The sequence below is a fragment of the Giraffa tippelskirchi genome, chromosome X, assembly GCF_054371585.1.
Source record: "Giraffa tippelskirchi isolate mGirTip1 chromosome X, T2T-mGirTip1v1.2.pri, whole genome shotgun sequence".
NCBI classification, from domain to species: domain Eukaryota; kingdom Metazoa; phylum Chordata; class Mammalia; order Artiodactyla; family Giraffidae; genus Giraffa; species Giraffa tippelskirchi.
In genome coordinates, this window is record NC_137289.1 from 137,008,755 (window position 1) to 137,021,717 (window position 12,963).

Sequence of the window (12,963 nt, forward strand, 5' to 3'; positions counted from 1 at the left end):
TAAATTGTTCTGCCCAGTAAATGAGAAATTGTGGCATTTTTGCGTATAGAAAAGACTATTCAACAGAATTGAATCAGCAGAAAATTATGGTTACCAGGAACTCCTGTATAACAATTTTTATGGAATCAGAATTTTTGTTCTGTTAAAAGCAAAGTAGTTACCACTGTGTTATACTTTAAACATGTTAGACTTTTCTCTGATTGCTACATGTTTTAAAGATTTTTCTTTGTCTTACATGTTATATGATCTTCAGGGAATTGGCAAATAGCAATAAGAAATGTGTTCACTTATATTAACACCTAAAGTTATAACCACTGTTTACAATTCATTGTGTTTATAATTGGTAGATTTTAAGGAAAATAGTTAATGTATCAGAATCTTTCTAATAAGCTGCATTACAATAGGAGTCTCATTTTAGCAATAGTATAGTTTGTGATACTTTGTAAAACTTATTTTCTCTTATTTAAATACAGGTTTTCCTAGTCAAAAAAATCTCAGGCTCTGATGCTAGACAGCTTTACGCCATGAAAGTACTAAAGAAGGCCACATTGAAAGGTAAGTGCTACTGCAATTTGTAGTGTTCGCGTAGTATGAACAGACTGAAAAATCTCAATTGATCCCATATGGCTTCTCAGCCAGTTACTTAAATTCTGAATCTGTTCCTGTTACTGTCTTTAAATTTAGACTTTCTTTCAGTGGATTTTTTCCTACAAGACTAGGAATCATATGACTAGTGAGAATGGGAGTTGCCATGTTTTGAAAGAAGTATTACACATTTTTCTTGGGCTTTAGGCAAATAGAAGTTTAGAATATTAAAACTAGTTTTGATACGTTTACCAGTTCATATTAATATTTTAATATTTTTAAAGCATACTAATTAATTTATGATGCACAGTAGCTTTTATTCTAAGGACTTTTATCATTTTGACTTCTGGTCTGCAAATAAGTTTTCATTCTAAGTCTCTGATTTTGAAAAAAAAATCAAATGTCAGATTTGGTTCTTGTAGGTAAACAGTCTCTTAGAAAAAATTGTACATAGATTTTAAAATACTTAAATCTTCCTTTTTAAAAGTAGTATTAGTTTTGTTTTTACCACATAACCTCTAATTGTTTTATGTGTTGATTCCTAACATCTCTTTTTCCTCTTCAACTTTACCTGTATTTTCTAAAGGTTTTAAAATATTATGGAAGGAATATTTGTGACGATCAGTTACTATTTCTGATGTTATTCTTCCCAATTAGTAACTCACACTGGATTTTACCATCATTTCAAGAAATTTCACCTTCTTCTATAAACACCATCCATTGCTTCTGTTCTTTTGCTCCTTCCTGAATGTATTTTCTTTCCTATCTAGTCTCCACTTCCTGGCCTACTATTTAGTTGATTCTTGCTGGGACCAGGGCATTAAAATTATACCCTTAGTGTCCTACTCTATGTCACTATTTTTTATAACTTCATACTCTCGAATCCCATGTTATAAAGCTGCATTTGTTGTTCGGTCATCCAGTTGTTTCTGACTCTTTGTGACCCCATGGACTGTAGCATGCCAGCCTCCCTGTTCCTCACCATCTCCCGAAGTTTGCTCAAGTTCATGTCCATTGCATTGGTGATGCCATCCACCCGTCTCATCCTCTGACGTCCTCTTCTCCTTCTGCCCTCAATCTTTCCCAGCATCAGGGACTTTTCCAATGAATTGGCTGTTTGCATCAGGTGACCAAAATACTGGAGCTTCAGCTTCAGCACCAGTCCTTCCAATGAGTATTCAGGGTTGATTTCCTTTAAGATTGACTTTGACTTCCTTGCTGTCCAGGGGACTCTCAGGAGTCTTCTCCAGCTTATTTAAGAGAATTCATTTACAGAAGCAACAGAAGTAGTTTATTTTCATGTATATAACAGCACTTGGGTTGTGCATAATATATGTAAAGGAAACAATGAAACTCTGAGAAACCTAAAAGATACTAGGAAAGGAAAAACATGCCCAATTCCTTTTAGAGAAGGCTAATAAGATTCTCAGTATTCCTCTAGTCATCTAGTTAGCTCCATATCCTCAAGATTCCTGTTGCATTTTCCTTGAAATACTCAAAATTTCACTTGAAAACATATGCCTCAAAGAGTATTCTAAAAAAGAAGAATAAGAAAGGAACAAGCTTTATCAGGTTTAAAGCTTATTTAAAGTAGTAATAATTCAATGTATTTTGGGGGGAAAATAATATAGGTATATAAACCAGTGGGACAAAACAGTACAAAAGTATTATATATTAAAGTTTAATGTATTTGTTGCAAAAATATTGAGTAATTGCTGTGCTGTATGACAAAACATGTGTCCAGAAAATGAGAAATTTAATACTGATTTTATAAATTTTGCTTGAAATACTTCTGAACAACCTGGAAAAAAGTTAGTCTTCTCTTAAACCATATACCATAATAAATAACAATCTAACTGAATTTTACAATTTAACACATCCTAGGAAACTTGTGAAGAAATATTGAGCAAATCACAAATTAAAAGCAGATTGAAAATACAAAAATTTTTGGCTTTTCATATAATGAAAAGTAGTATAAATAGGAAATCAGGAGATTATTTGCCTCAGATATTACAAAATAGTAATATATAAGGAATTTATTAAAAGACTCCTACTGGCCAAATCTAGGACAGTTTAAACATTGCAGTAATTAATGATAGTGATCGATTACAACCCACTGAATAAAGAATCCATGGGTTAATCCATAAAATAATTCATGGAGAACAAGGGAAAGCTCTTTCTCACAGTAGAATTCCAACTAATAAATGTAAAAGGAATGATTGGGTTAGGAGTTCCTAAGAAATAACATTACAACTTCCACCTACAGGGTTTTAGAATACATTTTATATAAGGGGATAAAATAAACCATATTTGGAAAGATGTCTCAGTTTTCTGATAAATGCATATAAAATAATGAGTTTTTTCATATGATGGCAACATAAATTAGAAAGCTGTTTTACATTAAGTATAGCAAGCCATTATTGCTGCTAAAGTAACCTGAGGAAATAATCTCAAAGGAAAATTTTGTGCACTTGCAATTTTTTCATTACAACAGTATTTGCAATATCAAGAATTTAAAATCTTATAAATATTGAAAAATAGAGGACTATTTAGAAAATTACGGTATACCACTTAATAGAATATTATTTAAATGAACTATTTCAAATGTGAGCATAAAAATGAATGTAATAAAAATTTGCAAGTGAACATAATAACAAATTTGTCTACCTAAAGTATATAGATATAAGCTATAGAAGAGACCATAGAAAAGTGAAGATACTTGACATATTGGAATTGTAGGTTGCTGGTGTGTTCTTAAAATTAATTTTTATTTTTCTCAAAGTAATCTGTATATAGAGTCTTATAAAATATCAGTGCTTTTCCTATCCTTCTCCCTATCCCAATTCTTGACCCTCAGAGACAATGACTTCAATCTCTTCAGCTGCTACTTATGCCTTTTACCTCTACATTCAGTATTCTTCATTGGGCTTCCCTGGTAGCTCAGACGGTAAAGCGTCTGCCTGCAATGCGGGAGACCTGGGTTCGATCCCCAGGTCAGGAAGATCCCCTAGAGAAAGAAATGGCAACCCACTCCAGTAATCTTGCCTGGAAAATTCCATGGGTGGAGGAGCCTGGTCCATGGGATCGCAAAGAGTTGGACACGACTGAGCACCTTCACTCTTAAACTCAGTATTCTTATATTGTAATTCTTTGCCCATTTTCATTAGGGGACATAATATTTTGACTTCCTACCATGGAAGTTTTGGATTCAGTTCTTTTATACTACCATCTACACACAATTTCCCTTTTCATGTCCTCCTAGTAATATTTCCATGCTGCTTTATAAAAGCTGTTCCTTGCTGAGCCAGATAGTATACTGAAGTCACATATCTTTCACATCTTTGCTGATTAGATCTCCTTTCCTAAATTCTGTATCTACCTTTTTCTGAGTTTGCTTTTTAGTTTTGGTGGAATACATCTTCTAGGAGGTACTTCAGAAAGGTTGGACAGTAAATTTTTTGTAACTTTACATGTCTGACAATGCCTTTATTCTACCCCTCACTTAATTTATAATTTGACTAGATGTAAAACTCTAGATCAAAATAATTTTCCCTCAGAAATTTGGAGACATTGTTTCTATTGTCTTCCAGTTTCCTGTGTTGCAGTTATGAAATTTATTGCCATTCTGGTTCCCAGTCTTTTGTGTGTAAGCTGCTTTTCCTCTTTAGAAGTCTTTATAATCAATCTACTCTTTATCCCTGGTGTTCTGAAATTCATATAATGGTATTTCTTTAGTGTGGATTTTTAAAATTCATTGTACCAGATATGGGGTGGTGTCTTTCAATCCAGAAACTCATTTCTTCAGTTCTGGGAAAGTATTTTGTCATTTCTTCTCCATTTTACAACTGCTAATCTTTGGATATGTTGAACCTCTGGGTTTGTTGGTTAATTTTTATTTTTTTCCTGTTTTCTAGGAAATGTTATCAACTATCTTCCAACCATCTATTGACTTTTTGTTTCTACCATTATTTTTAACTTCTTAGATTTTTCCTTGTTCTCTAATTATTTCATTTTTAAAAACTTTTTATTTTGGAGAGTGTCAAACATCTACAGAAAGAAACAGAAAAATATAGAGAACTCCCATATACTCTTCTTTTTCCTTCAGTATTTCTCAACTCATGATCAATCTGTTCTTCCCCTTCCCCTGTTTTGATATTTGAAGCAAATTTCAGACATTGTATAATTTCTTGCATAAATGTTTTGGTGTGTATCTCAAGGAGATCAAGACTCTTTAAAGAAATAATGTAATTCTGTGATTATATCTGAAAAAAATTAATGTACAGATGCCTGATAACTGTTCAAATTTCCAGTTGTCCCTATTGTTAGAATTTGTTTTTCTTTCTACAGTTTGTTTGAATCAGGATCTATACTTTTCTATTTCTTTTGGTAGCTATTTTTCATGTTAGTCTTTTCTTAAATTCTTGGGAATCCTTTGCTATCTTTTCCTCATTTAAGAGTAAGATACCAAAAAGCTGGTTGGAAGGGATTTTGTGGCAAGAATTTTCTGAATTCTCATTGGCTTCTTTTCCTTAAGCTTAGATTTTACCTTTCTCTGATCTGCGGTGTGAGTTACCACTTAGTCACTTTCTGCTACTGCTTCTTCTCTTTTTTGTCCTTGTGAGTTTATATGTAATTTTCCCATTATTGTAATTTCATTAGGATTTTTGAAAGAAAGTAGAAAGTAAAACATTAATGTTTAATTAGAAATCTCTTTCCATTTTGAAGTTTCTATTAATACAATGAATGGGGTCACAAAGAAGTCAAAAGTGTTAGGTTGAGTTTATAGGGACTTTTGTCCTAATAAAGTAATCTGTGGGCCTAAAAGGTTTTATAAATTGTTGCTTAAAGCATTTGCTTAATATGTAATTCTAGACACACAAACAGCATTTCTTCTTATTTGTTCTCATGTTCAAGTTAAGTAGAGTTTAAAATCTAATAACTAGTATGTAATAAAAAATTATTCCAGAGGAATGTAGTTGCTTTGCCAACATGAGTCAGTATTAACAACTTCTATTTCAGGATTTAGAGTTTAACCAATATAAAATTAGTGGTTCTTCTGAACCACTAATATCCTAATCAGAATTCTTGATGGTAGGATGATTTATATTTGTCACTAGGTCTTTATATACATAAAAGAAACCAGATTAGAACTATTGAACCAGTCTTGTCTCCAGCAAAAGGAAGGAATTCTTTAGTGAGTGAATCTTACTGTTCATTTTGAACTAAACAAGGTCACATCAATGCTACTTATAAGGAAACTATCTGACCAGATAATCATAATAGAAAGAAAACCATCTGGTTCTAGCCTCTTATTTTATACAGAAGGAGGCAGAAAGTCCCTGAACAAAGGATTTTACTAGGGTAACTCATCTAGTTATTAGCATGGCCACTAAACTATAGCTCTTAACTCCCAAGTAATTTTTTGTATAGCAGTAAAATAATAGAAGAATGATATACAGTAAATATATTGATAGGTATTTTTGCTGCTTACTGAGCAGAGGAGTGATTTTAAATAATAAGCTTTGTATAATTACTGAAAGAGATAGAAATTTGGAATCTAGCTTTAAAGTAACCAGAACATAATCCAAGATTGTATGAGTAGTAATGGAAAAAAGGGCAGTTTTGGGCTAGAGTAGAATAGAATTGTCAGCAGACCTAGGTGATGAACCTCATTCATATGAATAGTAGAAAGGGCCTGTTGGACATGAGGCACCAGAGTAGTAGTGATAGGACAAAATAACAAAATCAAAGATTGATAACTGAATTTGATATATCAGCAAAGCTGCTGCTGCTGCTGCTAAGTCGCTTCAGTCGTGTCCGACTCTGTGCGACCCCATAGACGGCAGCCCACCAGGCTCCGCTGTCCCTGGGATTCTCCAGGCAAGAATACTGGAGTGGGTTGCCATTTCCTTCTCCAGTGCATAAAAGGGTAAAGTGAAAGTGAAGTCGCTCAGTCGTGTCCGACTCTTAGCGACCCCATGGACTGTAGCCTACTAGGCTCCTCCGTCCATGGGATTTTCCAGGCAAGAGTACTGGAGTGGGGTGCCATTGCCTTCTCCGATCAACAAAGCAAGTCAGGTAAAAAAGCTGTATTGATATCAAAGCAATTGATTCCTCTTCTGGTTTTGCATATTTTCAGTCACTGGCACCAAAATCTCCCATTTGGAGGTAAAAAACTGGTAGAATGGCCAATGTAGGATTTTTTTTTAAGCTTTGTTTATTTTTTCCAGAGGGCTTATATCTGAGTTTTAAATATCAGTAGTCACCTTTAATTGACAAGGAAATCAACTCTCTGTTCCCACCCCTGCGCCCCCAAAAGACTCTCCCATTCTTTCTATTTAATCTTTGGCGTAACCATGCAGTCTCTTTGGTCTGAAAAATAGAAGTTATGTGTGATTTGTCCTTATTACACAAGAGAAAAAAAAACTTTAATGAATGATCATTTTCAACTCTTAAATCCATTCAGCTACCAACAGAGTACTTATCAGATGATTAATCATCAGTTTACTTGTCTCATTCCCACCAGATTATGAGCTTCTTGAAGATTATATCTCACAGTGCCTGGCACACAGAGTTTGCTCAGGAAATGTTTTGTTGGTAAAAGAGATCTTTGCACATACACAGGGGTCAAATGTAAATTCATCCTGGCATTCCAAATTGTCAGGAATCTGAATCCTCCCTACTTCACATCCTCTCCCACGTTCCCCTTCCTTCCCCACTCACCCCCCACCTTCCCCACTCACCCCCCCACCTACCCCCCTACCAGTTTCAACACTGATTAGATTCCTTCTTGCTCATCATGCATGCCTCCATGTCCTTGCTTGCACTGGTACTCTATACCTGAACTTTTCTTCTCTGTGTCCAATCCTTCTTGCCCATCTAAATTCTATTATGAGGGTCCTAAATACCTCTTCACTCTACCATTCCTGTGCAAGTAAAACTCATCTTTCTCTTTTCTGAATTATTGTACTTCTTCCTGGTGGTAATACATCATTTTATTGCTTTATCATATTCATGGTACTATAACGTTATCATATACATGGTGCTATAATTGAATATCTCTTATATCAGGCTCTGGGATGTACAAACCTTATCTCAAATGATCACACAGCCCCCAAAGATACAGTGGTGTTATCCCCATTTTATAGATGAAAGGTAATAGAGGCACCGAGAGTTTAAGTAACTTGCTCTAGATTACACAGATCGGTATCCAGATGTTTCTAACTCCAAAAATCTTTACTCTTTTAGCTGCACCACAGTATCTCGTCTCAGTATCTCTACTCTCCTGCCTCCCTCAAAATATACCTTTTGGGGTATATCTGTCATTCACCTTGTCTGCTACATATTTTAGACGCTTAATGAATGTTTGTTGAATTGAGTTGATATGGTTGGTAGGGAGGGGTGTTTAAACCTATTTCATATTTTTGTGTTTTACTATTTCATTAGCATACCATTTCTTTTAAAGTTGCTTCTTTTTTGGCCAATTTTCATAACTTTGATCAAAATACTTATAAATCTGATGTTAAAGCAAACATCTAATATGTTCTCTATTTTTTTAATGTAGAACACAGGTTTTATAAATATATCCAATTTTTTCTGGTAATATAATTTAGTTTAAAAATTAGTTAATGTTGAAAATTTAAGAGTAATGAATAGTTTTATTTATACATATAATTTTATTTTCTATGTGAATTCACACTTTTATATATATAAGCAAAATTTTATTTAATGTAGTCACCAAAGAGATTTTATTTCAAAGATTGTCTCTGGAAGCTATTGCAGTATAGGCATATGTACAATATTTTTTAGTTCGAGACCGTGTTCGAACAAAAATGGAGCGTGATATCTTGGTAGAAGTTAACCATCCTTTTATCGTCAAGTTGCATTATGGTAAGTTATGAACAACCTCCCACTTCATCCTTTTACCTCATTCTCCCACTCTCTGATTGCATGCAGATATACAAATGTATATAAATATTTACTTGTATATATTCGTATATGTCTAGTAGATACATATAGTAAGTCATGGAAATTGAACCATTACTTCTTAGATAGATTTTAAAAGCTTTTATTGCATTTAGCTTCATGTTTCTTTTAAACATTATAGTTTCTGAGTAATAGCCATAAGACTGGGTAATAATAATCATTTTAAAATTATAACAATTAATAATAATGTGCCGGTATTTTAGCCTAACTTAAAAGCAAGGAAAATCCCTAATATAGACATCCTGATGTTCTTATTATGTGTAATTAAAGCTAACCAGTCCACACTTTTTTTGTGGTTAAGTGACATTGTTTTTGTATTTTGTTTCATGGTTAAGTAAATCTTTTCTGTTAGGAATTTTTCTTACTGACCACATGTTTTAGAACTATTGTATTCTTGAGAGACTATTGCCTGAATAAAATCTAACAAATGTTCTAGTGGTTCCATAATAAGAAACACTGCGTTTAACATTTCTACATGAAAACTAAGAGGAATTGGTGGTTAACTTGTAAATAAAAATTAGTTTAGATCTATGATATAGTCATTAATTGCTAAAATAGTATTTATTTGTGAATGAGTTGACCTAATGTAAGCCCCCAAAATTAAACTGTGAATTAAATGGAAATTTTTATTTCTTCTTTCAGCTTTTCAAACTGAAGGGAAGTTGTATCTTATATTGGACTTTCTCAGGGGAGGAGATTTGTTTACACGCTTATCCAAAGAGGTATATAATTAATCTCTATTTTAAATCTATTTATATGCATCCTCTTTTAAGTAAAGCTTTGTTATATTTCAATATTACACTTATCATATTTTCTCAAGTGGCACACGATTCTTACATTGAAGAATCAGAGCCAAAAAGAGTTATCTTCCTAACTTTTGAATTCATTCCGAAGGTAGATTTTAAATTGATAAACTGTCTTTTGTCCTGCTTCTTTTAGTTGTAGGTTTTTGAGAAGCAATAATATATCAACAAATATCCTTGAACAATCAGTCGTGGAAATTCAGCATGCATTGTAAAGATCATTTTTCATTTCTAAGATTTTATTATGGTAGGGCAGCAGTGGCACAATCTAAATATAGTTGTTACTTAACGAAATGTAAAATTATTTCCCGCACAGTGCATATTTAGCATTTAGTAAGTCATTAATTGGCTGATGTAATCATTTTTGCAAATATCTTTCATCAGTGACTTGGAGAGGAAACTACATCTAATTAGCATATTTATACTTTTTAATATTTAAGCTGTAAGGTGGAACTTTAAATAAAAATAGCAAACACCAAAAGAAAATAAAGACAGAAAAATTATTATTTAATTTTAGGTGATGTTCACAGAAGAAGATGTCAAATTCTACTTGGCTGAACTTGCACTTGCTTTAGACCATCTACACAGCCTGGGAATAATCTATAGAGACTTAAAGCCAGAAAAGTAAGGAATCGTGCTGCTAAGTTTAATACAATGTAATGTAATTATTTAAGTGGTAAAACAAAATAATGTTATTTCATAGAACTACCACAAACATTGAGTTAGAGTGCCTGTGCTTCACATTTCTGCTAACCCTCTGTATTCTCATACTTTTAAATTTCTGATAATCAAAATATCTGTTCTTGTTATCTTGTTTTCATTTACATTCAAATCTATGCTCAGAGATTTATTGGCAATTTGTCTTTTTGTGTGATTTTTCTGTTCATTGCCTTTGCTAGTTTTCCTTTTGGAGCATTATTTTTTTCTCATTGATTTGTAGGAGACCATTCTTTATAAGCTAAGATTTTACCATTTGACATATATTGTAGATAGGCTTTTCTAGTTTATTTTAAAATTTTATATTATTTTAACCTACACAAGTATTTTTTTCTCAGGTCTACCAATCTTTTGAGATCTCTTCTATGGCTTCTATTCTTAGGAGGACTTTTCTAATTCTCATGATCGGATTTTTTTCTTCTAATTTCATGGTTTCTTTTCTTTTTTTTTTTTTTTTTTTTACTTTTAACTCCATCTAGAAAATTTTTGGTATGAGGGATGGCACGGAGCTAATTATTTCCTCCAAATACCATTTACTGAAAATTTTCTTCTCGACATGATTTCAAATTTTTAGTGTGAGTTGAGCAAATTTTGCATTACTTTTATAGTAGTGGTTACCAAGAAACTAATATTTAAAAATTGCACACAGTTTTGTGCTTTAATTTGTCAGTGTTTACTATCTACCACTTTGAGCAAGAAAGGGTTTTTTTTCATCTTTTTTTTAAGGATATAAACAAGAACCTTGTTCTATCAAGAATTTTTAAAAATAGTTTTATTGAGATGTAGTCCACATATTCCAGTGTTCATGGCAGCATTATTTACACTTGCCAAGATATGGAAGAAACCTAACCATCCACCAATAGATGAATGGATAAAAAAGATGTGTGTATTTCTCAGCCATAAAAAAAACAAAATTTTGCCATTTGCAACAGTGTGGATGGACTTGGAGGGCAAGTCCCTATGATGAAAAGGACATCTTTTTAGAGTGTTAGTTCTAGAAGGTCTTGCAAGTCTTCATAGAACCATCAGCTTTTTTGGCATTAGGTTGAGGCATAGACTTGTATTACTGTGTTGTTTGTTGAATGGTTTGCCTTGGAAACGAACCAAGATCATTCTGTCATTTTTGAAATTGCACCCAAGTACTACATTTCAGACTTTTATTGACTATGAAGGCTACTCCATTTCTGCTAAGGGATTCTTGCCCACAGTAGTTAGATATAATGGTCATCTGAATTAAAATCATCCACTGCCATCCATTTTAGTTCACTGATTCCTAATATGTCTATGTTCACTCTCGCCATCTCCTGCTTGACCACATCCAATTTACCTTGATTCATGGACCTAACATTCCAGTTTCCTATGCAGTGTTGTTCTTTACAGCATCAGACTACTTTCACCACCTGACACATCACGACTGAGCATTGTTTCCACTTTGCCCCAACCTCTTCATTCTTTCTGGAGCTATTTTTCCACTTCCTCCATAGTATGTTGGACACCTACTGACCTGGGTGCTGACCTTTCAGTGTCATATCATATTGCCTTTTCATACTGTCCATGATTCTTGAGGCAAGAATACTGGAGTGGTTTGCCATTCCCTTCTCCAGTGGACCACGTTTTGTCAGAACTCTCTACCATGACCTGTCTGTCCTGGGTGGCCCTTCACGGCATGGCTCATAACTTCATTGAGATCCATGTGATTTTTTTGGTTAGCTTTCTGTTCTTTACCATAACCCATACCTAAGAGCACAATAAATATTCTTTATTTTTCCTTCTAAATTGTTTTCTAAAGTCACAGGTTTGATTGTCTCTGCCTTCCTTGCATATAAATCTTTTATGATCTTCATTGCCCTTGAGAAGAAATCCAAAGCCTTTGGCATGCTGTATTGGCCCTTTACAGACTGGTCTCATTCATGCAGTGTACATTTCTTACTTATCTGTGCTCTGCCAGACACTGAGCTACAAGATGAATAAGGTCAAAGTCTCAAGGAACTCTCAGTTTACTGAAAAAGAAAACACTGGGTAATACCAATATACACAATAAAAGGATGAATCAAAGAAAAGCAAGGAGTGTGAGGAAGGTGTGTTGAAGAGAAAAGGATTGTGTAAGTTGTGTCAGAAAAAAAGCAAGGAAGGAATGACTAAGTCAGATGCCTTTTAAAAGACCAAGAAAATGACAGCTCTAACACATTTGGCTTAAATTTCCAGTCCCTTTGTCTATCGTTCAAGCACTAGGGAGTTTAGTTAGGCTACCTATGCAGAAAGGCACTAGAAAGAGCAACTTACAGGAATAGGTTTCAGTTCCTTTCCTCATAGTTCTCAAGTGTCCCTGGCTCTTTAATACAAGTTTATATCACTTTGCCTTTGAGATTTGTTATATGTGTGTGTCCAAAAGAATAGTTTTTCTCCTCCTTTACCTTTGCCTTCTTATTCACAGTCTAAAGCAATGTTTTGGAATGACTGTAGTGGTCTGATGCTTAACAAAGTAATTTCAGTTTTAGCTTCTAAAAATCTCTCTTTAGTGGTTTGAAAAGATTTTCTGACTTTGTTGTCTTTCAGCATTCTTCTTGATGAAGAAGGTCATATCAAGTTAACAGGTAAAAATCCTCATTTTGTTAAAATAGTCTCTCCTGCTCTATATAATTTCCTTTAAGGTTGATCATGATATAAATATTAAGTAACATATTGTGTTAAAAACTTGAATTAGAATTTTTTTTAATAAATTTATTTATTTTAGTTGGGGGCTAATTACTTTACAATATTGTAGTAGTTTTTGCCATACATTGACATGAATCAGCCATGGGTTTACATGTGTTCCCCTTCCTGGACCCCCCTCCCACCTCCCTCCCCATCCTATCCCTCTAAGTAATTAATA

At 33.6% G+C, this 12,963-nt stretch overlaps 1 protein-coding gene across 22 annotated transcripts in view; it reads left to right on the forward strand.

The window, feature by feature from the left end:
• The window catches only part of RPS6KA3 (ribosomal protein S6 kinase A3), a 151,731-nt gene that overhangs the window by 105,736 nt on the left and 33,032 nt on the right, over window positions 1-12,963 (forward strand). For all 22 annotated transcript variants that reach the window (XM_081565983.1, XM_081565987.1, XM_081565977.1 and 19 more), the window contains 5 exons: window positions 474-555; window positions 8,395-8,475; window positions 9,214-9,293; window positions 9,892-9,998; window positions 12,648-12,685. In XM_081565983.1, coding sequence (XP_081422109.1) covers window positions 474-555; window positions 8,395-8,475; window positions 9,214-9,293; window positions 9,892-9,998; window positions 12,648-12,685 — 388 coding nt within the window. The remainder of the gene's footprint in view (window positions 1-473; window positions 556-8,394; window positions 8,476-9,213; window positions 9,294-9,891; window positions 9,999-12,647; window positions 12,686-12,963) is intronic.